Source organism: Coturnix japonica, chromosome 4, assembly GCF_001577835.2.
Source record: "Coturnix japonica isolate 7356 chromosome 4, Coturnix japonica 2.1, whole genome shotgun sequence".
Lineage (NCBI taxonomy): Eukaryota > Metazoa > Chordata > Aves > Galliformes > Phasianidae > Coturnix > Coturnix japonica.
This window is the reverse complement of record NC_029519.1, coordinates 52,296,719-52,320,339: the sequence shown is the minus strand read 5'-3', so window position 1 is coordinate 52,320,339 and position 23,621 is coordinate 52,296,719. Positions and strand designations below refer to the sequence as shown.

General features: G+C 40.1%; 1 protein-coding gene across 16 annotated transcripts in view; it reads right to left on the bottom strand.

Moving 5' to 3' along the window:
• LOC107313615 (PDZ and LIM domain protein 5) overlaps positions 1-23,621 on the bottom strand; it is a 111,356-nt gene that overhangs the window by 73,927 nt on the left and 13,808 nt on the right. For 8 of the 16 annotated variants that reach the window (XM_032444027.1, XM_032444035.1, XM_032444030.1 and 5 more), the window contains exon 3: positions 2,802-2,953. In XM_032444027.1, coding sequence (XP_032299918.1) covers positions 2,802-2,953 — 152 coding nt within the window. Of the gene's footprint in view, positions 1-2,801; positions 2,954-8,774; positions 8,917-10,402; positions 10,445-23,621 lie in introns of those variants that run through there. The other 8 variants (XM_015862004.1, XM_015862010.1, XM_015862009.1 and 5 more) reach the window with 2 other exon arrangements.

Sequence of the window (23,621 nt, the reverse complement as noted above, 5' to 3'; positions counted from 1 at the left end):
ATGCATAATATAAAGACCAATGCTGTTTCACTTCGACAGCTTCTCTTTAATCTTGGAGGGGAGCAATAATGCCTCAGAATATTTATTTAGTTTTGAAAGAAGAGGTAGGAACAGAAGAATGCAATTATGGAAATCCCTCAGTATTAAAATCACTCATCTCACCACCCCTTTTATAGCCTCAAGCCATTCTTCCCATGGGCAAGCCGCATCTGCAGCTAGCATGAGTCCATCCAACTTTGCAAAGCACTTTTTTCCAGACTAAAAGGAATAAACAAACCAACAAAGCAAATCCCTCACAGGCAGGAGAGCTGGGAGTGCACTGCCTATGGCTTTGGTTTCATGAGATCCAGGCAGAATTAGAAACAGCTGAGCCCATGGGACTGTAGAGAAGCACCACTTCAAGATAGGACATCTGTCCCACTCCCACATGCTGTGGCTCTGGCTGTTTCTTTGATCTCTGATTGTCTGATCCCAACCCAGCCTTCAGCTGTCAGGTACCAGACAAACCCATGAGTCAGTTCCTGGGCAAGGTAGGAAGGGTGAGAACAGGAGAGGACTGGGTTAACTCATGATTAATTCAATTTTTAAACCACATGGCAGTCATCTCTATGCCCAACCAGACAAGTTACTGCCTGAATGGGACACACCTGCTGTTCCTTTCTGATATCTGATATTAAACCTGACAATCGATTTAAAATGACAGGCAAAAGTGGGTCAAAGCCCTACTCAAGGTTGTCTGCCAGGGTGACTCAGTGGACTCCTGGAAAGCGAGGCATTTCCAAATGACCTGCTTGCCTTTATAAAAACTCAAAAAGCCAACAACATACTAAGTACAGAGTATGATTCCACTGGTGGGTTGTTTCACCAAGAAACTTACTGCCAGCTTTACAAGTTTCACTGGAGAAAATGCCCCAGGCATGAACCACACCACAAGATAATCCTTTCTTCAGAGGCTGAGCAAATGGAATCGCTTATTAAGAACAGTTAAAGACCAAAGCACAGTAGGACAGCAGACAAAACAAGAATCAGCAAGAAGGGCTGAAACTGTACCCTCTCAGAAAAAAGAGCATTCATGAGAGAATTCAACTACGTGTCATGTAACATTGCGTACCGTCACCACCACCCAAGAGAACGAGACGTTTCTCAGGCCTTCAGCCATGTCCTTATTCATTTTTGCACTCTCCAACAGGGATGTTCCTTTCCTTATTGAAAGGAAGGATAATTGTTTAGAAAGGTAGTATTAACTGGTGAGGCAATATTGATATGGGGCTCAACCAACACTCACTGAAGAACTGCATTGCTGAAGGAGAGCACAGCGGTAAGCAGCAAGGTACAATGGCAGTTATTTTCTTTAATAAGAAAAAAAAGATAGTTCTCATTATGCATTGGCTTCAGTGATCAGTTTTTCTACAAGATACTCACATCATTAAATAAAAATAGCAGTCTTCTAATAAAGGTCAATTTTTAGCCTTGGGAGACTTTTGAGAGTCTGCCGGAATTTCTTGCTTAGTGCTGCCACTCTTCCTGCTTCAGTCCCAACAATGAGCATGTGAGCATTCTGCTCCTTTTTTCCAACCTCTTCCAGAACGTAGCCCCATGCTAAGAGCAGTATGCTGAAACTGAAGAAATTTTAGGGACAGGCAGATTGGCCCAGTCTGCAACTTCTATAGTGGTAACTGCAGTTCGCAAAGGGAAGCTGCAATTTTGTACAACAGCAGTACCACTTTGGGAACCACCTCTCTTTGGCACTGAGCTGCAGTATTTTCAGTCCTGTAACTCAAAGACTGAGTGGGAAAAAAAAATAAATAAAAAATCAACATCATTCAGCAGTGGAGAGATTTTGCTGCAGGTAATATAATGGGAAAGAAATAAAATAGCCATGTGCCAAAGTCAACTATTTACCAAATCGACAGAATTCCAGGAACAGGACAGCGTTGTATTTCACTTTAATCTGAAGTAAAGCCAAACAACCTTCCCCTCAACCGAAATCCAACACACAGTTCAGCTTTATGGAATAGCAGGTATTTTACCTTGCTCTATTTTACTGCTTCTTATACCTTAACTTTGCTCATTTTCTAACAATTTACTCACAGCATAAATTTATTAACCAAAAACAGGTTCAGATCTTCTACTAATATATGCCTCCTAAGATTACCCCAAGTAGGTTCTAAAGTTAGGTTCTAAAATACTTAAAAGAAAGAAAGAAGAACTTATTTTAAATAAGTGCTAGCAGATAGTTGCCCTTTGAAGTAATGCAATCTCGTTGTAGTTTTTTCAAGCAACTTTCATCACAATACACTTCAGCCTGGCCTCTGAAAGGCCTGTTCTGCCACATTAGCTGCTATTGACAGTGTCATTCGTCTTATTTTCTGAACTTACAGCAATGTTTAATGGAATAAGGGGAGGTTTAGAAATAAAAACAACGTAGGGCCTAACACAAAAAGTAGGGTCCTCACTCAACCAGAAGAGAGAGAAAAAAGGCTAGTCCAGTCTGTTTTTAGTTAAATACTGTTAACAAAACCAAAGTTCAAGGAGGAACTAGACTTCATACAATGCGGAAGAGGTGACAGAAGGTCAACAAAGATCTCTGCCTACTCAAGTAATTAACAACTAACATATTTTCTGAAATGCAATAAATCAAGACATTTCAGGTTACAGTAGTCTATCTTCAAATGAAGGCCACTTAACTCCAAGCACTTTGCCAAACTACTTACATGTTTTTAGTCTCCAAACAACTACTATGATAATGATTAATTCTTCTTAAAAAAAAAAAAAAAGAAAGAAAGAAAAAGCTTCCTTACCTTTGCAAAGTCATGTTCAGATTGCCTGTACACGCCTTGATCTTGTTTTGTGCTTCTAGATGAGTCATCCCGTCTGTACTTATACCATCAATGGTGAGAACCACGTCACCAATCCCCACCTGTGCTCGGGCTGCTTTTCCGCCGTCGTTAAGCTGAAATGCCACAAAAAAGAGCAACTGAGAGACTCAAATACCTTATGCTTATGTTCTCTGAACAAAGAAAATCAATAACTTGTACAATTTTTTCCTCACAGAAATGGAAAAAGTTTGAGTTTCTTTATGAGCATGTTTTTGTGGATGCTGCAGTGTATCTACTATCTTTCTGTTGAAGCATTATTTACAAATTCTTGTTTTTATTTCGTATTAATGACAGGAAAAGCACTGCATGGCATTATCTATTTTTCAAAACCAAACTCCTCATTGACTGGCTGACAGCTGTGCACATTCACCAAGAGATGCAAGCGGGGATAGGCACATAAAATTTCCTGGATGCAAGTTTCAGTCTCTTATCTCTTCACATCTTTCATGGGTGAAAGAAAGGCTAAATGTCATGTTTTTCGAATTCTAGATTTTCAATCTAATCCATCTCCTCTGTGTTTATGTATTTGTCAATAGTTGGTTATAGGTATGGAAGTCTTTATTAATAGTGAAGCTATCTTTTCCCCCAGCTGCAACCACAAGTAAGTCAAAAGTTCAACATTTCAGACAGGCCAGTTACAGAATTTTGTTTTGTCTCACTCTTGGTTTATAGCTCCAGTGACCCACACTATACTCAGAATGGAATAAGAAAGGCTTCTTGAAAAGTCTGACTCTTTGATCAAGGTCACTGCTGAAGTTCAGGTCAGCTGCCTTTGGTCCACTTTAATGAAGCACTCTAACAACAAAAACTTTTGTAAAGATCACCTTATTGACTCTGACTGAACAATAAATTAATCTTTTCATCTGATGCCACCAGCTTTATTTCCAGGGACAGACACAGACATGAACACACACAACACAAAAAGCCATCCATGGTAAGATTGACATACTGATTTATGCTCATCGTCCTCAGTCTGTTGAACACTTCATAGCTAGCTATTGAGAGCAGACCTGTATGGTGCAAATTCCCTCTGTATTCAAATATATTTCCTCTCTTACAGGAGACAAGCTTTTGCTGCTTGGCTCTGTATGTAAAACCCCACATCTATTTTGCATGCAAGCATGGTTTCTTGAAGAAATCGCTGCTTTTAGGGAGGTACTGCAAGCAACACAATTACTTTGTCTTCATTTCCAAAAGCATGGCCCAAGGAGAACTCCTTGCTGACAGTCAAGGGATAGTAGAATGAAGGCCTTCATCTGAGTTGCCTGCAGCCTCTCCTTTACTGCATCCAGCAGCTACCAGGAAGTTACTCCTTTCAACAATGACAAATCACTAGTCTACCCCTCATTTACTTTTGCAAGGCTAGCTCTGGAAAGCAGTCTATAGCAAGGGGTTACAAACACACTGAATATGAGAGATTCGCTTTTTATATTTGTAAATGAACAGTGACATAAGGAAGAGTGTCATCTCTCAGTAAACCTGTGAGAAGTATCAGATGTGGTTATGACTTTCCTGAAATCTCAGGGATGACGCACCACAACTCGGATGTTTACCTGACAGCATCTGAAGACAAACACTTTTGCATAACACTACAAGGCAAACACAAATGTAACACACCAAAACCATTTAATTCAACAACATTTACTAAGAGCAGACGCTTTTACACTTGGTTGGGTCACAGCTCACTCTTTCCCACAGCAGTCTCTATCACGCAGACAAGGGAAGAAGCAATCATCAGCAACCAAAAAGGCTAGCCAAAAACTCAAATAAAACCTGATAAATCTTCCAGTTCCGTGTTAACTGTATTTTATGAAATATGTTATCTTCGTTAAAGGTGAAGCAGGAGAAGTAGGAAGACTCTTAAGGTTCAAAAGAGTAGTTAGTCCCTCACCATGACAGGTCAACATGATTATCTTACCCAGCGACCAAACTGAAGGTTGCTAACAAGTAGAAGGCAGCAGAGCAAGATTCATGCAAGCAAGACAAGGAAAAAGCAGGAAAAAGATGATGTTCTAATTTTTGAAAGATTCTGGACTTGGTAAATTCATCAGAATTACAGTATTTCCAAAAGGCTTCAACAACAAAGTCAGAATTTCTCAAAAAAAAAAAAAAAAAAAAAAAAAAAGGTGTTCACACCCAGCTTTCAGTGAAGAAACCCAATTATGATAAACCCAATTCAGGAACCCTATTAGCATGCAGAAGGCTATGACCAGCTTAGCTATTTATAGAGAAGATCCTTAAATCTTGGCGGGGGGAAAACCACAGTAAACAGTTCTCTAAATCGCTACATTACAGCAGGCTGACATTTGTCAGCAATGTCTGTGAAAGGGAATGGAACGTCAGGGCATTAAAAGCTAAAGGTCAGAAGGATCACCATGCCTTGTAGCTGGACTGCTGAAGTTAATAAAATCCAGCTTTCTCAGAATATACGCAAATGGGCACAATCCATATATGATGTAATTGGTGATGGAAAAAAGCAACGTAAAAACACTATAGCAGCAAGACATCAAAGAGCAGGCTTCAAAATGAATATTTTCATTGGGGAGAGGTGCTTGTGATCTGGAGATGTGTAAGATAAAACAAAAAGAACACTTTTTTTGTTTGTTTGTTTAATTACAGTGCCAACACACAACAAACCAGAGTCAGAGTGACATTTGAAGAGGTTGCTCTTAAATATTTGCCTTCTGGTATCAAAACTCTGTATGCATTAATGAGAGGGAGCTGCAAAATTATTTTTCAGCAAGAGAGCTCTGGAAAAATTAATTAAGGGTATGATTGGGAAGTGCATCTTGGGAAGAAAGCAGCATGTCCTAGAAAGCAAGGTGAGCTTCTGTCTGTGTCCACAAGACCTGCTGTGCAGGCAAGGAATCTAATTTGCCTTAGAGATGAAGGGATCACAGACACAGCTGAATTAACAAATTACTGGACTGTTAATGGCTGAACTGTGCATGCAGGGGGATGCAAGTGCACTAATCTCCTTATCTAGATAGAGCGGATAAAACTTCTGAGTAGCACCTACTGATTTGGGATCAGAGATATGACTAATGAGAGGAGAAGCTGGTACTTCTAGGAAATATCAGCTCAGCACGACTCTGCCCTGGCAGGGCCTGCCAGCATCCCTGGCTCATCAAGCATCTGTTCATCTCATACTGAAGCTACAGAGTGAGCTTTGCTACAGATTCTGAAAAGAGCAATATATTCAGAGCATACAGAGCATCAAAAGATACACAAATAAACATCTACACCAAATACATCAGTAGGAATTCAAACATTGAAAGAATTATTGACTGCAGATGTATTTTTACTTCCAGGAGCCTCAGCTTTGACATCTTTTTGTTTCTCTAATAGCACATTATCATTACAAACAACAAGTTCATATACCTATCAAGCATTGTGCACATATTTCTGTATAAGTATTTGAACCAAAAATAAATCAAAGATCCCCCAACATATTCCTCACCACTAACTCCAATATTTCTGTTTTTAAGTTCAGAACTTGAAAAAATCCAACCCATACTGAAGTTCTACAAAAAAATAAAAGAAAAACATAGGTTCCAATGTGTAAGAAAACCTGGAGTGTTATTCATAAATCATATCTACTTCTATACAGCATTCATCTTCTATGAGTGGTTTGGTCTTATACTACACATTTAACTTTAGATATTTAGTTAGTAAGATGAGCCTGCATCAGTCAGAGGTGAACTACAGTGCTACATATCCTTAAAGACCAAAATATCAATAGACTGATGGGCAAAAAGCCAAAAACTAACGCAGAAATCCTAGTATGAGGAAAGGGTATCATTACAATTACTTGTTTAAATGTGCCTAAACAAATGGAAGCAATGCAACAAGGTATATGTACAGAAGAGTATAGCATTAAAATTGTAAGTCATGCTATCTGTAAGTCAAACTAATTTCTAAGCAGCACAATCATTCTTGCAATCCTTTACGGATCTGTTTTTAATCCAGCATTTACAGCGTGAGATTTTAAAACTTTTAAAATCAAGTATGAACTAGGGATAAAAAGGAACTTTAGTTTTGTTTTTGATGTTACATAGAAGACTTCTAAAACTATGAAACTGCCAATATTTGCTCCTACTGAGCTCTATCTCCATATTCTTTGGAAAGCTCATTTTGAGGTAGGCAGACAAGGAGAGACATTTCATGACCAGGCACCTGCCAAGGCCAATCATTCCCACAGCCCCTGCAGCAAACCTCCTCTCGGCCTCAAAGCAGCCCCCAGCTCTGTGGCTGAAAGCCAAAACCCAGCCTACGCCATCCACACTCAGGACACTTTCTAATAAACACTTATAAAATCATACATCTAATATTAGACTTCAGCTTTGTTTGACCTCCAAGTTCTTTTCATTGCTGTTGTTTTTAAACAGCAGAATTTCCAAGCTGCTAACATTGTTCTAAGCTACGTCCCAAGCTAAGATAAAACAAAAGTAAACTAGTTCTTGATCCGGGATGAACTTCAAAGGCAATGTAAAGTAATCCCAGCACAGTTCTACCCCTCCAATTTCTAAATGCAAACAGGCCAAATCACACTGCAATAAAAGCACTTTGTTGAGCTAAGTTTTAGCTCATCTTTTTTGTTTTTTTAATAAGCAGCTTAAAAAAAAAATAAAAAAGAAGAGGAAAAAAAATAAAAGTACCTTTTTTGCTTTCCAGAGGAATTTTAAGATATTTTTGCCACAAAAACTGTACATGCACATATACACGCACACCTATCACCAAATCAATGCCAATTTGTAGCCTAACTCATTCCTAATTAGCTTATTACCATTTCTTTTCTCTCACATGACTACAAAGAAAACTTGACAAACTGTCTTGTTTGGGCCATACTGTTACATAGCTTTTATGCAGTAGCAAGTGAAATACTTTGACTGCAGTTACCCATAAGACAAAGGACTATCTACAGAGATGGATGCTGCCTTTTGTCTTTGCTACACTGCCTGCCCTGAATCAAGGGCAGCTACCAGAAGCTTGCCTGGTGCTGCATCACAACCATTTTGCCAGAGACTATTTTGTAGTCCAATAGCAAATAATGCTTTCCCCCATGACGTAAAAACTTCCCCTCTCCTAGAACAGAAAAGCTTACTCTGAATTTAAAACTGCATGTGTTCTCCAAAATCCCTCCAGTTTGATTTTTACCCTTCCAGTACTTGTGATGCACTTTTGCCTCTAGCAATTCAAGCGAAAGAAAGGCATTAACAGATGTCAACCAGACAACGACCTTTAATCACCGCCGTTCCTACTTCCCTTTCAGTCTACACCCTTACTTACATTAGGGTATTGAAACAAAAACACACAACAAGAAACATGCACGCTTGCAGAAATAACTTTACAGGAAAACTTTGCCTGTTTGATTTGTTTGTGGCTTTGCAATCTCCTCATCAAATACCATCCTGCTTTTGCACGTAGCAGCCACAGGAGCCCTATCTCTCTGCTGTAACACACGCAAATGATACCATTTACACTGTGACCTGCTACTCTGTTGTTGATTGCTGACCTCGCTTCACCTGAGCAAAGCACAATGTTGCAGGAGAATTTAACAGCACGCTCTCACATGCACACAGAGCTCCAAGCGTGCTCCGAAGCAACCCTTTGGTGGTTTACTGCAAGCTCCGGGAATAAACCCCCGCCCCACACAAAGAGACCCAAAGACTCAGCAGCACATCACCCTGGGGTCTGATCCGCAAACCTCTGAGCACCAACAGCTCAGTGCTGTGCTCCAGCCAGCCCTACCTAGTGCAGCAGCTTGCCCAAGCTGTTTCTCCCCTAAAAATCAAAAGCAAAAACCCCACCTAAACTCAGGCCTTCTAGAAGGCCTTAGAATCTACATTACCACTTCTTCATGAAAAAAAGTTTCTGAAAGAGTTGTGGGAGCACCTGCTCTTTGTGGCAAACGAGCTTCTTCGGCTCTCACTGGAAACTGAGAGCTGGATCGTATTCCTCACAGCCTTTACTACTGCAGTATTATTCACATAGCCAACAGATTAGCCGGCCAGCCTTCGTACTCGCTTCCAAATCAAGAACGTACATGCCGGTTTTAAAGTCCAGATCAAATTTATACAGCTGAGGTATAAGAGCTCTAATACAGGGTTTGCAGTGGAAACCGCTGACACGACTGACTATAAAAGGGGTTATGAGGCAGCCCTAGAACTATGCTGAAGACTTTCCCCAAACCAACTAGAGAGCATAGGTTAAAAAGAAAAAAAAAAAGAAAGAAAAAAAACTTCAATTACCAGAGCATTTTGCTGCATCCCATTACTTGCATTACCAGAAAGCCCTGACCTCACTTTTCCCTCTGCTCCCATTTGTGTTCTTCTCCCTGCAGCCCCAAGAGTGCTCCCAGACTAATGCTGCAGTCCGGGGTGAACACATCATGCCAGCCATCACTGAAGACAATACATAAGCATAAAGCAAAGCATCAGCTGTTTCTCAGCCTCATTTTGCACCCCTCTGTCAGCTACCACCCCAGCAAGAGGACTACTCTGCATTCTAGCCTGTTCTCATAGGGTACCCTGTTCTTCTTCAGCCCTTTTCCTTGGCTGCAGCACAGCAGCAGTTTGGCTGAAGTTTACCCAAGACAGCCCTTCAACTCATTGCATCCCACAAAGAGAGGATGGAGGGAGCCCACAGGCATCCAAGCATTTTGCTTGGGAGCAACCCACAAAACCACTCCTCACATTTCATTCTCAGTTCTCCCATTTATCTTCAGAAGAATACAAGGAGATGGCTGCTGAAAAAAAAAAGAAGAGGCACCGCACAGCATAAATTACTCTTACACACAATTGGGTTGATGCCAAATAGGATAAAAATATATATATTAGTTTAATTAGGAGTTTAGGGAATAGAATAACTGCACAGTGTATACGCCTTTTGGATAGGTTGTCTTCTGCTTTTTATCATCTGATACTAAACAGATCCACTTGAATGCTGGGGGATGAAACAGAAGAACAAGCCCAGAGCTTCCTTTGCTTGCTCCAGAACAGGTTGCTAATAAGCAGGCATGGTTTCCACGTGCTGCTGCCAGAAGGGTTATTAGCTGGTGCCATTCCTCACTTGTCACGGCTTGGCTGATGGTGGTTTCCTCACAGTCCTGCTCTTCCACAAGTAGGTTCTATCCATGCCACCTCTCTCTCTTACAACAGTCCAACTGCTGCAGCATGGCAGCTTCCAAGACAGTGCTTTCAGCTTTAACTTCTCCAGGAAAAGGGAAGTAATTAACCAAACAAACAGCAATAAATTCCAACATAAATAACGTGTTTATTCATGTAGCCTAAAGATATGTTTCAGTACCTGAATAACAAGCTAAAGTCTAGAAATATCCACTGGAATTCAAAGAATTACCAACATGAGTCAAAACTTCCATGCACTTCACAAAAGGAATACTGAAACTTCTATGGATGTTTATCTCTATTGGCAAGACTAAACATCTGCTGTTGCTTTTCTGAGCCACCAAGAGCACTGAAGAAAGCAAATATGTCATCACTGAAATGGGACAGGCAATATACCTGCAGGCTTCCTGAATAACAGGATCCAAATAATGTTCTGATCTGGGGAAGAAAAAAAGGTTTCAGTGTCAAAAATCAAGTTGTCAAAAGGGTAAAGGCAAAATAATTCAGATACTGCAGCTACAGCTGGATTTGAAAGAAGGTGGGCAATTCCTCCAAATACTTCAGTGACAGAAAATGATTTACAGCTAAGTGCTAGAATGTCTGCAGATATTTTGGAGTATAAATTAGGAGATTTTGCAAAGCTGTCTCAAAAGGCTCTGTTCCCATAATGTCAGTGTGCCTGAGAGCCCTTTTTATTTTAACTGGCTGGCTACTCCCTGAAGATTATTCTTCTGCTTATAGAGTTTACAGAACTAATCCAGGCTTCTCCCTAGGAGAATATATGCCAGTGGGTAAAATTACTGCCTACTTAATTTCTCAGAGAGACAGAAAGAGGAAACAGAATGAAAACATAGTTAGCAATTCTATGTAAACTTTATATGACTGCTCTAGCTCTTGCAAGCTTTATGTCAACGGAGACTCTCTTCCAGAGAGTTTTGTATGTCCAACACTAATTAATTTCACAACTGAAGCACACAATTGCTTGGGACTGCTGAAGAGACATCACCCTACGAGCCACATGGTTTGCATCAAAACAGAAGTTCCCAGTACCTGACACTTTTTACAGCAGTGAGAAGTGCTGATGATTCCGACATTCTCCCAGAAGCAGCAACAGCAGCCAGGGCCTTGCCCATTAAGGAGAGCAGATAGTATCCATTTCCACAGTACAAAGGCCATATACATGAAGATCCCTGCACTGTGTACAGCGATGTAACTCATCCTTTCCCAAACAGAATTATTATTAGTCATTTATAGATGAAATTAATTCAACTGATTGAACATCATCTTGATTCTATATGGTTTTCAGGCCTATTATTAAGTCCTAAACAATGAGACATGCCTTTCATACATCAAATGCAACATCGCTGTCCTGCATTTTCCAGGATGTCCTCTTCTACCGGAAACCAAACAGATTAACATTTTATTCTGTGAGTCCTTCCTGTGGGAAGCTGACCTGAGCAATGCAGAGGAGTCTTGCATGTTGCAGCAGTGTGAAGGAAATGCTATTCATGAAACAACCCCACATGTGAAAGCAAAAGCAAACAGAGAAAGTAAGTGGGGAAGCACGAACTGAAACCTGACCTGAAAGAAACTAATAGCCCTTCACCAGCGGCAAGGAAAACACTACTACTAACTAAATGTCTCATGATAGACCATCTGTTGCTTCACTTTCACAGACATGCACAAACACATAAGAAACTCTTGCTTCAAAGACTATATAATTTTGATAATCATAAGCTGTACCACATAAGAAGAAAATGGAGGCAAGTTCAAGCATTGTCAGTCTATTTTATGGGTAAAATCTGCACAGGGAGCACAGCTCACCTGAACATCATCCCAAACCAAAATGCGGCTGGAGTTTCTACAGAAGTCCACATTGAAAAGTAAACCTGTATACAGTATTGCGAGTCATCACATCAGCCTCACAAAATGAGACATTTAGGAGTCACATATGTGGAAAAAATACTGATTTATTCACAGTTAGTGACATAAGTCCTGACCAGGAGTGGCACAGTAGATGTGAGGGATATAGATGGGACTGGAAGATCAATACAATTTTATTAAAAGATGGAAAGATCACTTTAGAATCTGAAGAGAAAGGGTGAATCAATTCAACAGACAATGAAGGAAGTCTTGTGGCAACCATATGAGATAGGACTTGGGGAACAGCCAGGATCAAAAAGGAGGAAGTTGTGTTAGCGAGAAAAAACAAGGAAGGGACTGGCTGGCAGCTTTTGCATCAGGTCAGAGATCCAAGTCCAGTTCTGCAAACATCGCGAATGAAAAGGCAGCAACTTCCCAACACAGTTTGAAAGAAGAGAAGATACACTGCATCACCACCACACAGCTGATTTTTTATTTTATTTTTAATATTGCCTACCCCAGATCAACAAAAAAGATTCCTATGTATATGTGCTCTCACTTAAAGCAATGGACAGAGAATTCCAGGATTTGTCAAACAAAACTTCTAGGACAAAGAAATAAAAGAGAAACAGGAGACATCAGGAAATCCTAGTGGATATCTAGCTTTTTAATATGTCAGGGGAATATCAGGGCAGACATTTACTTTAAGGCAGAGACTTACTGACTGAAAGCCCAAAGTATAAAATATTGCAGAAAGAAGTCCAATAAAATCCTAGGAAAACAAGAACCACATTTTAAAAGAGTTGTATATTGTTTAATATATTCATACCAGCTGTTTACAGCTAAGACACAAAAGTCCTTATCACAAGCTAAAACAATCATGAGGACATATAACAATTTCATATTTAATTTTGTATTTGTGTGTATTGGTGTGCAATCTGCAAACAACCTGGGCTCAGTTCACTTGATTTTAAACATGACTTTCACATGACTTCAGTTTACACAGATCCAGGTGCACAGCATTGTTTCTAAAGCACTGGATATATTACTATATAAAGTATTACACACACACACCTTTTGTTTGTTTGTTTCATTGTATTTTTTGTTGCTGTTATTTTGTTTTTATAACCATAGCCACGCATGCAAATTTAAGGGCATTCTTCCTCTCCACTGGGGACCTGTGTGAAATGGCCACATGAAGATGATCAGCTTTTCTTTTTAGGCACTGCTTGACAAAAAGCACTTCTCCAAAGAAATTGGAAGCTATTCAAGACAAATACTCTGACAGCAAAATGAAAGCTCTCATTCTGGGTATAGTTTCCTTATATTTTCCTTTACGTGCCACGATCTCTGGACTCTATCCCACAATTCAAGACACTTGAAATTCAGTTCTGGAAAAAAATATTCCCCCCTAAATTTTCACTGTAAAGTTCACATTGTGATAACATCTCTGGAGGATAACTATTTAAATATTTCCACTCTTGAATTTTTGGACAAAAGACCACTTTAACATTCTGAATAAATAAATAGATATATCACTACAGGTTATAGACAAAGATAGGCAACAACTCCAGAAACAACACATCGAAACCAATATTGACTCATCTCTCCAACCTGATCCTAGAAACATGATACGGAATCTTTGCAGGTTTTAGCATTTTTCCCCCCTCCTGCTTTTTCTATTAAACACAAGTAACTAAAAAAATTGTAATGATTTGCATAGGAGTCATTGAGCTGCATATGAGCAAGACTGCTCACATGAAAGCAGAAAGGAGAATTTATTCACTGCACTCTCAGACAAGTGAAAAATAGATGTTTTCAAATGAATCTGGTATTTAGAATAAATGTTAAAAAAAAAAATCTAGGTAACAGCCTCTCAAAAGAGAAATCCAAGAAACACCCTGGAAAGCAGAGGGGGAATGATGCCCTAGCAGAGCTTTGCCAGCTTCACGCTCATTGCCATCTAGAGGCTTACCCAAGCTGGACCTGCTACCCAGTTCAGCAGGAGATGCAGATGCCCACTGCCTGAAGTTGGGAAAGATGGCCACTCCCATATACTGTGGTGAGATGGGAAATAGAGTTTCCAAAATTGCTGAGGTTCCACCATCAGTTTAAGAATGAAGCAAAATACAAAGTAGAAATATTTCAGTCCTTCCTTTTCTCCCCCTGCCAAACTGCTACTAGCCAGGATATGATGCACTGCTCAAAGGCTACCAAGAAATGGTCACCAAAAGAACATGATAGATCTGATGGCTCCCCACTTAAGACCATCATTAAACAGCAATGGCATGCCTGCTCTTGTGGGCGGAAGGCAAGAATAAGCACACGTACGGAGGCAGAAAGTGAGACAGAACACGCAGCCAATGACCTTTGGCAAGCTATGTCTAACTGCCACGTGAGCTGGTGATATCAAGGATCACACCATTCCGATCCTAAATTGCATTGTTTGCATATTTGCAAATCAGTTTAACAAACCAATTTTAGGAGCAGGCTTTTTTTCTCATCTATATGACGTTCTTATGCAGTCACTTTCTAAATGGGTTCAGCAGGGCAATTAAAGAAAAAAAAAAAATGATACAGCATGTTGTGATCTCTTCACACAGCCATTCATCATGTCTTCCTCAAAATTAACAGCTTCATACATTCCTCTCCGGCCACCTATTAGAAGGCATCAGATAACTTCTAATTACGCAAGCCACCTGCCTGGCCACCGCAGAGGCTGAGCAGTCTGGAAGTGTTTAATACCTCTCCCAGTGTTCAGTTACAACCTGCACATCAAGCCCACGGGCAGGATGGCTTTCCCAGGCAGCTCAGAAATGGCTTCTCTGTCTCCTGAGCTGCTAGATTTAAATGGCAACATAGCACAGTTACAGCATACCTAAACATAGTTTCGATGCTGACAACATAAGATTTTCCATGCATTAAGAAGAACATGTTGTGATAAGATTTTTGAAGAAATAGAATCATATGGTACATAATTATGTAAATACATAAATACTGAAATAGCTACCAAAATATTAATTCCTTACTGGAATTGTTTCTAATATGTATAAGTTTCATCTCAACAACAAAATAATTCAAGCTAACCTGGAACAACTACGTGTAAGCTAAGCTCCTACAAATATCAGCATAAGACTTGCAACTGGTTACAACTAGTTGTGAATCCTGAACAAGAACAGCAGTAATACCGACAGAAATACTTTTTTGCCATCGTCCAGCTTTAGGGGCAATAACACTACCCCTAAATCTCAGTGGGCAGTAACTGGAGAAGAATGCAATACTCCTTTATGCTTATGTTCTCATCTCTGGGAACAGTGCTACAAATCACCAATGCACAGCCACATGGCCACAAGAAATGAAGGAGGGAACGAACATCTCAACTAGAAACAAAGAACATGCTACTAAAGTAACTATTTAGTTCAACACAGTTGAGATGTCACAGTAGATAAAACACAAATCATGTCTCAGAAGAAGCTCACTATCCCATCTTCCTTGCAGACTACTCTGCCTTCTGAGTGCAGAGATGAACAGAAGCAAACTGCACAGAGAACAAGCAAAACTGATGTGAGATGAAGGCAGAAAACAAAGCTGGAGACCTTGCAAATAAAATATCTCTGAAGCATCCCTTCATTCCCACTCATAGACAAGGTGAGATAATTATAGGCTTGTGTGGCTTCAGAGAATTTTCTTTTTTTTTTTTTTCCCCTTCAGATAAAAGTATCTTGTGACTCAGCAGAGTAATTTAGTTGAATTAATACACTGATCATCCATCTTGCAACACGCAGATTACTTGGAGTGTGAAGTGAAATAAAATCTATGACTTTAACCTGGAGTCCAATCCCTTACTACAAGAAAACTGATGTAACTGGAGGTCTCTGTTACAAGGCCTGGACAGAAAGCTTGGTCAGTGAAGTGACAAAAATCCTCATAGATCTGGTACGGACTGATTAACTTCACACTTATCCACCCAGTCCAAGAACCCCGAGACCCCTCCCCACGTAATCCACAGTCTTGAAACTATGCACAAAAATAAGTGAAAGCCTTCCTACAGGACTGGCCCCTGTTCATCCTGGGCAGCAAAGAGCTGAATTGCTCCTGTTGGTTTCAGGCACTTTACTGCCCTTGAGAACACAGAGAGCTTCAGCCTCCCATTTATAGAAACTCCTTACTACCATGAAGTTTATTAAGTGTTTAATTACCCCCTGAAGGACCTCTCTTGTTAACTAAACATGCCAAGGAAAAGAACAGTACTGGCAGCATAGTATTCTGTTGCTGAGTCTCACGCTGATGAGCATGATATCCCTATGCTAACATAGCAGAGGCACTTACATCACAAGCTCTTCAGATGCATAAGCAAACCAAGTACTCCTCTTTAACCTGCAGTACTTAATTGCAGCAAGGAAACCCAAGCTTTGAGAACTGAGAGCAGATAAAGTGCAAGTATAATGACAGGAGCACAAGAGGTGTACCACAGGAGCATGTTTCCTCTACATTCCAATTAAATTGAGAGGAAGGAGAATATCTCCTCTGAATAAACAAAGCTTAAAGCAGAACATAATCTTTCCTTTTTTCCTCCAGAGTAGACAAAGCTACTAATGCAAACAAAATAAAATAAGTAGCAAGCAGACACATGAAAATTCTGGTGCAACTGAAAGCTTGAATACATGCATCAGAAGGCACAGTGGTTAACCTGTCCAAGGCTTCACCAGAATTCCCTGAAGCTTTGTTACTGTCACCAGCACTTACTAAACATGGGGTACAACACTCACTGAACATAAAATGTCTGTCACTCCTCTCACTGTAGCAAAAAAGCCAGGTAGGCTGGTGTTCATCTGCCTGAAGTCAGGACTGACACAGTACCTCAGCAGCCTGAGTTGCAGTTGGGGCAGCACTGACAAGTACAATCTGTTGGAAAGCAAAGCAGCTCAACACATCCATTGGAGCCTGGGAGAAGAAAGGGACGTGTGGGCAACCCAGACCACTGCATGCATAGAGCTGTACAGGAAGATTAAGAACACTTTTAAAGGAAACAATATTTGTAAATGAAGCATCACAAAGCTGCACTGCAGAGCACCTCCCTTCAAATCTCTGAAGCTACTCCACATCAGGAAGAAGTTGATTTCCCAGCACAGGTGCAGAAATTCACATCCTTGGGATTGGACTAGGCAAACATCATCAAAACAAAACAATGTGCTAACTTCCAGTTTATAAAATTAACATTGAGATTTTAATAGCAAAAAGCCCTGCAGTTACACATAATTCACCCAGAAACCTAATTCTGTGGGTACTAAAGCTGTCAGTCTCACACAGCTGTAGCAAAGTATGGCTTTCTGCACTTTTAGCACAGCATGCGAACAGATGAGCAGGGGCATATGGGCTGGGAAGAACACAGGGTCAGGGCATGGCAGGGCTGTGGCAGTACAGACAGACTGCAGACCGCCCTCCTACACAGGGTTATTATTAGAGATGTGTTGTAGAGCTATCTAAACCATACAGGCCCACTAACGATACTTGCAACCACAGAGGAAGCTCCCCACCCCCTAAACTGGAAGAAAGTTTGGGGTAACACTGAGAAAGATGCAAACTCCAATCCTTAGAAAAGCAATCCTAGGCAAGCTCTGAGTTTCTGAGAGACAGAGTTAGAAGAAACTAGTATTGGCCTTACAGCCAAACAGATCTGTTCCCTGAAGGAAAATACTACTAGGTATTTTTCCACTCATTTGAACTCCTTTTTGGTTGGTGGAATGAAAACTTTACTAGCACAAGCATCCTCTGATTTAAACTCTGCACCATTATATACTTTTAAGTACTGTTTTCTAATTTGAGGACTTTTTAGCACAGACACCTAAAAATCTGACTCCAGTCAAATGCTGTTTTACTTACATGGAACATCTGCAAATAAAAATAAACTGTCTCTATTCTAATGTAGAGATACCCTGGGGGGAAAGCAACAAGAATATCACTTATCTGCAGGCACATACAGCATAGAAAATGTGTTCTTGTCTAGAGGTGTCACTCTGCTTCAGTTCTAAAAACCGACAAAAGGTCTAACCCAAAAAAAACATGAGAAAGCAGTAGCAAACCAGACCTAGCAACAGCAGGGAGCCCCCGGGACAGACACACGTGCCCCTGGAGCTACGTGTTGGACAGTGAGCTCCAACTTTGGTATGGGCTGCTCAGCAAGGGGCTAAACTTTCCTCGCATACTCTGGGGAGATGAATGCAAGTTATTTAAAACCCCAGCACATCGAGCTGGCACGTCATTTCAATACACTGCCTGGGGATTACGTTACAGTTCTGCTTCACATTGAACCTTTAGGTCTGTTTCCAGCCCTCTGGTGAAACAGAGCAGGCTGCCAGGCACCATTTCTGAGAATGACAGCTTTTAGTTTACTCTTCTGCCAAATATGAATGCTCAGATCCAGATGCATCCCAAGGAAGTGGAAAATTCGAGAGGTGTTTGTTAAGAGTCTTGGGTTCAACACAACGTTTACAATGGAGAAATGAAATTCAGTTGCAAACTCACTATATTTACAGTGCTCCACATTGTTTCACATTCTAGGCCTGTCTATAAACATCTTGTAAAACGTGCCCCTTCCTCTCCTAGTTTACACACAATCCTCAGACTCATTGCTTGGGCCTTCACATCTTTCCAGCACTTAGCAAAACCTTGTTTTAAGCAGAACTAAGGAAAGTGTCGATTGCTTCAGCAGTACAGGAAAGTGTGGGTGGGAGGCAGGGAGTGCCAACATGGATGCCAGAAGCACACATATCACATGCTGTGCATAAGGCTTGGTCAGGCAGGACAGCAGGACACATTCAAGGTAACAGCCTGCCCCATAACAGTGGAATTACCAGTGACACTAAAGGCAGATGTGGAAAAAGCAAAATATTGAAGCATTTCAAATCACTGTTGCTTCACATGTTAAGAAAATACTGTAATTTCACTTAAAAAAAATAATAAAAAAGCCATAAGCAAAAATAACTCATATGAAAAAAACCAATATCCTGCACAAGATAGCTAGTTGATAGTTCCTCTTAAAGACTACTCAGATATTGCAAAGATCTTGGCAGCAGGAGGTGAAAGAAAAAGATCATATATACCAAAAATACTGTTATATTTTAAAAGAATATAGGAATTAAAAAAGAGAGAGAAAAGAGACCTTTGTCATTCATTTTTCAGCAGCATTTAGTTTGGCTCATCACTGTTCCTTTGAGTGCATAGTGAGGAAAAAATAAAAACAAGGAAGAGTATTGAAAACAAACAAACAAAAACAGTTTGACAACTGTTAAATAAGCCAGTTTTCACAGGAAATTTGAGCATAATTATACTACCATTTTTGGCCATGCTGTCATGTGGAAGGTTGAGGCCATAGTAAACTAGTTCAGCATGAATGAAGTTGCCCTGTGGGATGCAGGCCGAGCCACATTCTCCCACTTCCCATGGGACTGCCAAAGAATATATTTCTTTTTCTCATGAGCAAGTTTTTGGTCTTGGACCAAGGGTTGCAGTGGGTGCCTTCCAAGATAGAATCTGCCTTGCGATAACTTAAAAATTGATTAAGAACTTCCAGATATTCTTACAAAAGAAAATAATGGCCTAAACAAAATCTCAAAATCCATTCACAGCTCAGAACTTTTAAGGAGAAGAAAAGTAAATCGTTCAGTAAACTGTCTCTCAGAAGACATAACATCTCATCCTCCCTCAAGGGTGTGGTCATCACTGTTATTTTTAGCCTGACTCAACTAACGTAAGATTTTCTTTTTTCCGTGTGAAATATTTGAGGTCTGAGGATAGGTCCAAGCCTTAGAAGAATTGGAGAGTAGACAAGACAACACAGATCCAGCAGTGTTTAAGGCCAGCAGTGAAATGGAAGGGCAAGGCACACTTGCAAGGCTTGCATCTTCCTATTTCAGCTTGCGGCAAAGCAAAGCAAAAGCACAACAAAGGGAAAAGGAGACTTCAGAAAGAAAGCACATCTTTAGTAGATAAACATTTACTGACTAAAAAAGCCAAAGAAATTGGAGTTCTGAGCTTAGCATAACTTGTTTTTAATAAATAAACCACTTAAGTGGTTTAGCCAAGGAAAGCTGTTAGACAGGACCCTCTAACTGCTCTCAGGAAAGTTGTGCATGGTTTTCCTCCAGGCATTATCATCACTACAGAATTTCTATGCCAAAGGTGGAACCTTTGAGTTGCCTTTTATTACTTCTCACTGTTCCAGCCCAAAAAAGCCCTCTGTCCTATAGCAAGGCTGTGTGCCTAGAATTTGTGTCTGCAGAGTTAGTATTTAAGAGCACAAGCAGAGAAGAAAAGAAGGTAAAACCATTTTGGTGATTACTTACAGGAAAATATCCCTCCAGACCATACATATGGATCCCAATACTCGGGTGTCCAACGGCTCAAAGTTCACCATCTGCTTGGGTGTTAAAGCACTACAGCAGAGCTGGCTAGAATCAGGTATTTGCCCACAAACAAGATTCTTCACGTAGTCCATAGAAACGTAAAATATTCAACTGCCAAATTAGTTCTATGCCATGATCTTCATTACTCTGCTGGTTTCTGAAGCCAAAATACTTAAACAGTAAGTGAGTATAATTTTGCTGAAAACAAAAGTCCTATTCATCTCAAAAAATATTCACTGACTAGCATCAAAATACATTTTAACATGGAAAACCTGGAGCTGTCTCAACTCTTCTTTTTTGGGAAAGTAGCCAGTGAAATCACAAGAGCGACAACTTTTCTAATAAAGTCTTTCTATGCTTACTGCAGTTCGACCAAAAAATTCCTGAAACTTTTAGCAGATTTGTTTGCAAATACATGTGGGAAACATCATCAACAGCACTGCAACAAATACAGAAAGTGAAGCAATGTTCCCGGTTTCAAGTATTTATTTTATTTATTTTGGATGATGGATAACATCCATTGCAGAAGTCTTCTAGAGCACTGTCCCACTCAGACATATGGTGCAAATGTGAGACTGCCCTACCCCAACACTAGGGTAGAAGCCTGGGGATGCTACAGCACCTCGGTGCAGCTCTGCATTGCAACATGGACAGAAAGCTCTGGACCAACAGACAACATGCAGGAAATGCTATAGCAAATTACTGTCTGGGTGAGCCAAAGGAGGAAAGTTCAGTCGATAATATCATTTTTCCATCTGATAAAAAACAGACTACAAAAGGTATGAGAAACAGATTTGTCACTTTATAACTTTCCACATCCATCCAGCTGCCAGAAATGTTAAACTGCATGATTCAAAAGGGGGGCATAATGCCAACTGTCATATTCCTCTATATAGAATAGTGCACCAAATGAAGAAAGGAAAAGATATTAACGGTAGAGTTGTTCTTTAAGGGAAGGTATTAATCCAGTTTTTCCTACAATCAGTTCGTTTTAAAAATATTCAAGAGAATTTAAACTGCAGAATATAAACCCCACTCTGACACTGAAATTCAGCTTTCAAAATGAATACATAGCATATAACAGTCAAAATTATGTCTGAGTGATAACCGTGGTGTGCTGGGCTCACCTACTTGTTACACTCTACTATTAGTCACCTCATTTTAAACAAAAGCATATGGAGACATAAGGTACATACCATAAATATTTCTCTTTCTTCTCTGAAGGCACTAAAATTGCTAATTTTCTTGCATTGCAGTCATGTATAGCTTATAGTGACTGGACCCAAACACTGAAACTGAATTCAGGTATTAACTTTTGAAGCATTACAAATTTGATTGAGTAATGTATTTCCCAGATAACTCAAACAAGAGTAACCTAAACCTCTCTTTGTGTATCTACTTCTCCCAGTGTTTGTTCAGCATCTGGCCTGCAACACTCCTTATTCCAAGGATTTCCCACTCATGGACACATGCTTGTGAAAAAACAGCAGACAAGCAAGTAAATTTTCCAGGATCAATACGTATTTTCTCTGGCTAAAAACTTGTCCTTACCAGATCAGAAAAACAAGTGAAGGTGGCCCTGCAAGTCTCAGGGCTTATTCTACCTGCACACACAGCACTTTGGTTTCATCCTGAGTTTTTCCACACACTACCCCACTCATGATGAGCAAATTAGAGAAGTAAGCATATGCTCACTTTTATTTGCTTTATATATGCTGCTGCCACAGGCAAGAGTCATCATACTGAGCAGACACTGCCCTATTTATTTTCCTAACAGGTTCAAATTCTACTGCACATGCCGTAGTCTGTTTATTTCTGAATATCTCCACCAAGCCAGCTGCTGTGCAGTTCACTTCAATGTACACTGAACCACATCCCGATAAAGCAATTTTCAGTCAACCAGCAACATTTCATTCACTATGTAATTGATTTAAATAGCTAGATTCGATGCACCTTTCTCAGAAATAAATATTACGTTCTGCTTGTTTAATTACACACAATCAGGTTATGAACGAGCTGCTGTAATTTGTTTTGGGAATTAGGTGGAAAATAAAATGAACACTAGAAAAATATTTGGCAAAGATCTGTGCCCAAAAGTCCTGAAACATTTATAAAACTACACAACCATAGGAGCTATTGCCACCCTCATGCATTCAGAAACCATGAGTCAGGCCCTAGAAATAAGAAGTGTTTTCTAATCTCACGATTTTCATGCCAAGATACACTCTGAGGTTTCCTTGGGTTTTTAAGCTTAATTTTCTTGAATTCTCCATGTAACACTAAGGGATTATTTAGACGATGTAAATTGCATCCAGAGTTTGATACAAGCATGGCAACACAAAGCACTTTGGGCTTAGCAGCCTCCTCTGCTCACCTCCCAGAATTTCACTGTGAAATCAAAGGAGGGCACCAGTAAGAGCAACTCTGGGTTTCTCTAATGTCTGGACCTAGAGCAGTATTCCCCCCTTGCAAGCGCTGCTGTTAGAGCATCATTCAAGTATACAGGAAGACAGCAAGAGAGCTCAAAAACGGCTGGGGTGGTGAACAATGTCTACCTGCGGTTATTGCTGAGGAGCTCCCCACCCTTCCTCCTCCTCACTGCCCTGTTCACAGCCACAGCACTACCAATTGGTGAAACAAACTTGGCTCTGTTAGACTGCCATATATAAAGGGATGGCCATAAAGACATCTTTTGGGAGATTTCAACCAACGCTTCACTTCTGGACTGCAGAAATAGGTTCCTGAAAGAGCAGTTTGTTTCTCTTTGCTGAAGCATTTAACACAACTATACTAGCAACAACCTGGCACAGTAAAGCCAGGATGGGACACAACACAGGGCAGCCTGACAAGGGAAGGAAAAACTGGAAGGAAAAGGGTGGATACAGTCTCAGAATGCAGAATTTATAAAACTCAAAACAGAGGCAAGAACTTCTAAAAGAGCCATCCCTGTAAATACTTATGGCATCTAGTACACAGGGCCGAAAGCTTTTCCCATTTGTTATTCAGAACTTTCTGACAAATATCCTCTGTATATTTTAACAGGGTTTTAGTTTGTTTTGGTTTTGTTTGATTGTTTTAAATACCTAGCTCTTATTAATCCCTTAATTCCAATCCCATCATATGCTTTTCTGAACCCTAAATCCTGCTAAGCACCACAATTAATATCAGCTTCTGAACGGAAATTCTCTTAAAAGACAAACTAAGGGTAAAAACATCTGACAGACTTATTTCAAGAGTAAGACAAGCATGCGCAGGCTAAGAAAGACAAAGGTGAAAACAAAACAAAAAACCACCACAAAATAAACTGAAGGTTATATAGATTGTACTCTTAAAAAACTACCTCCCAC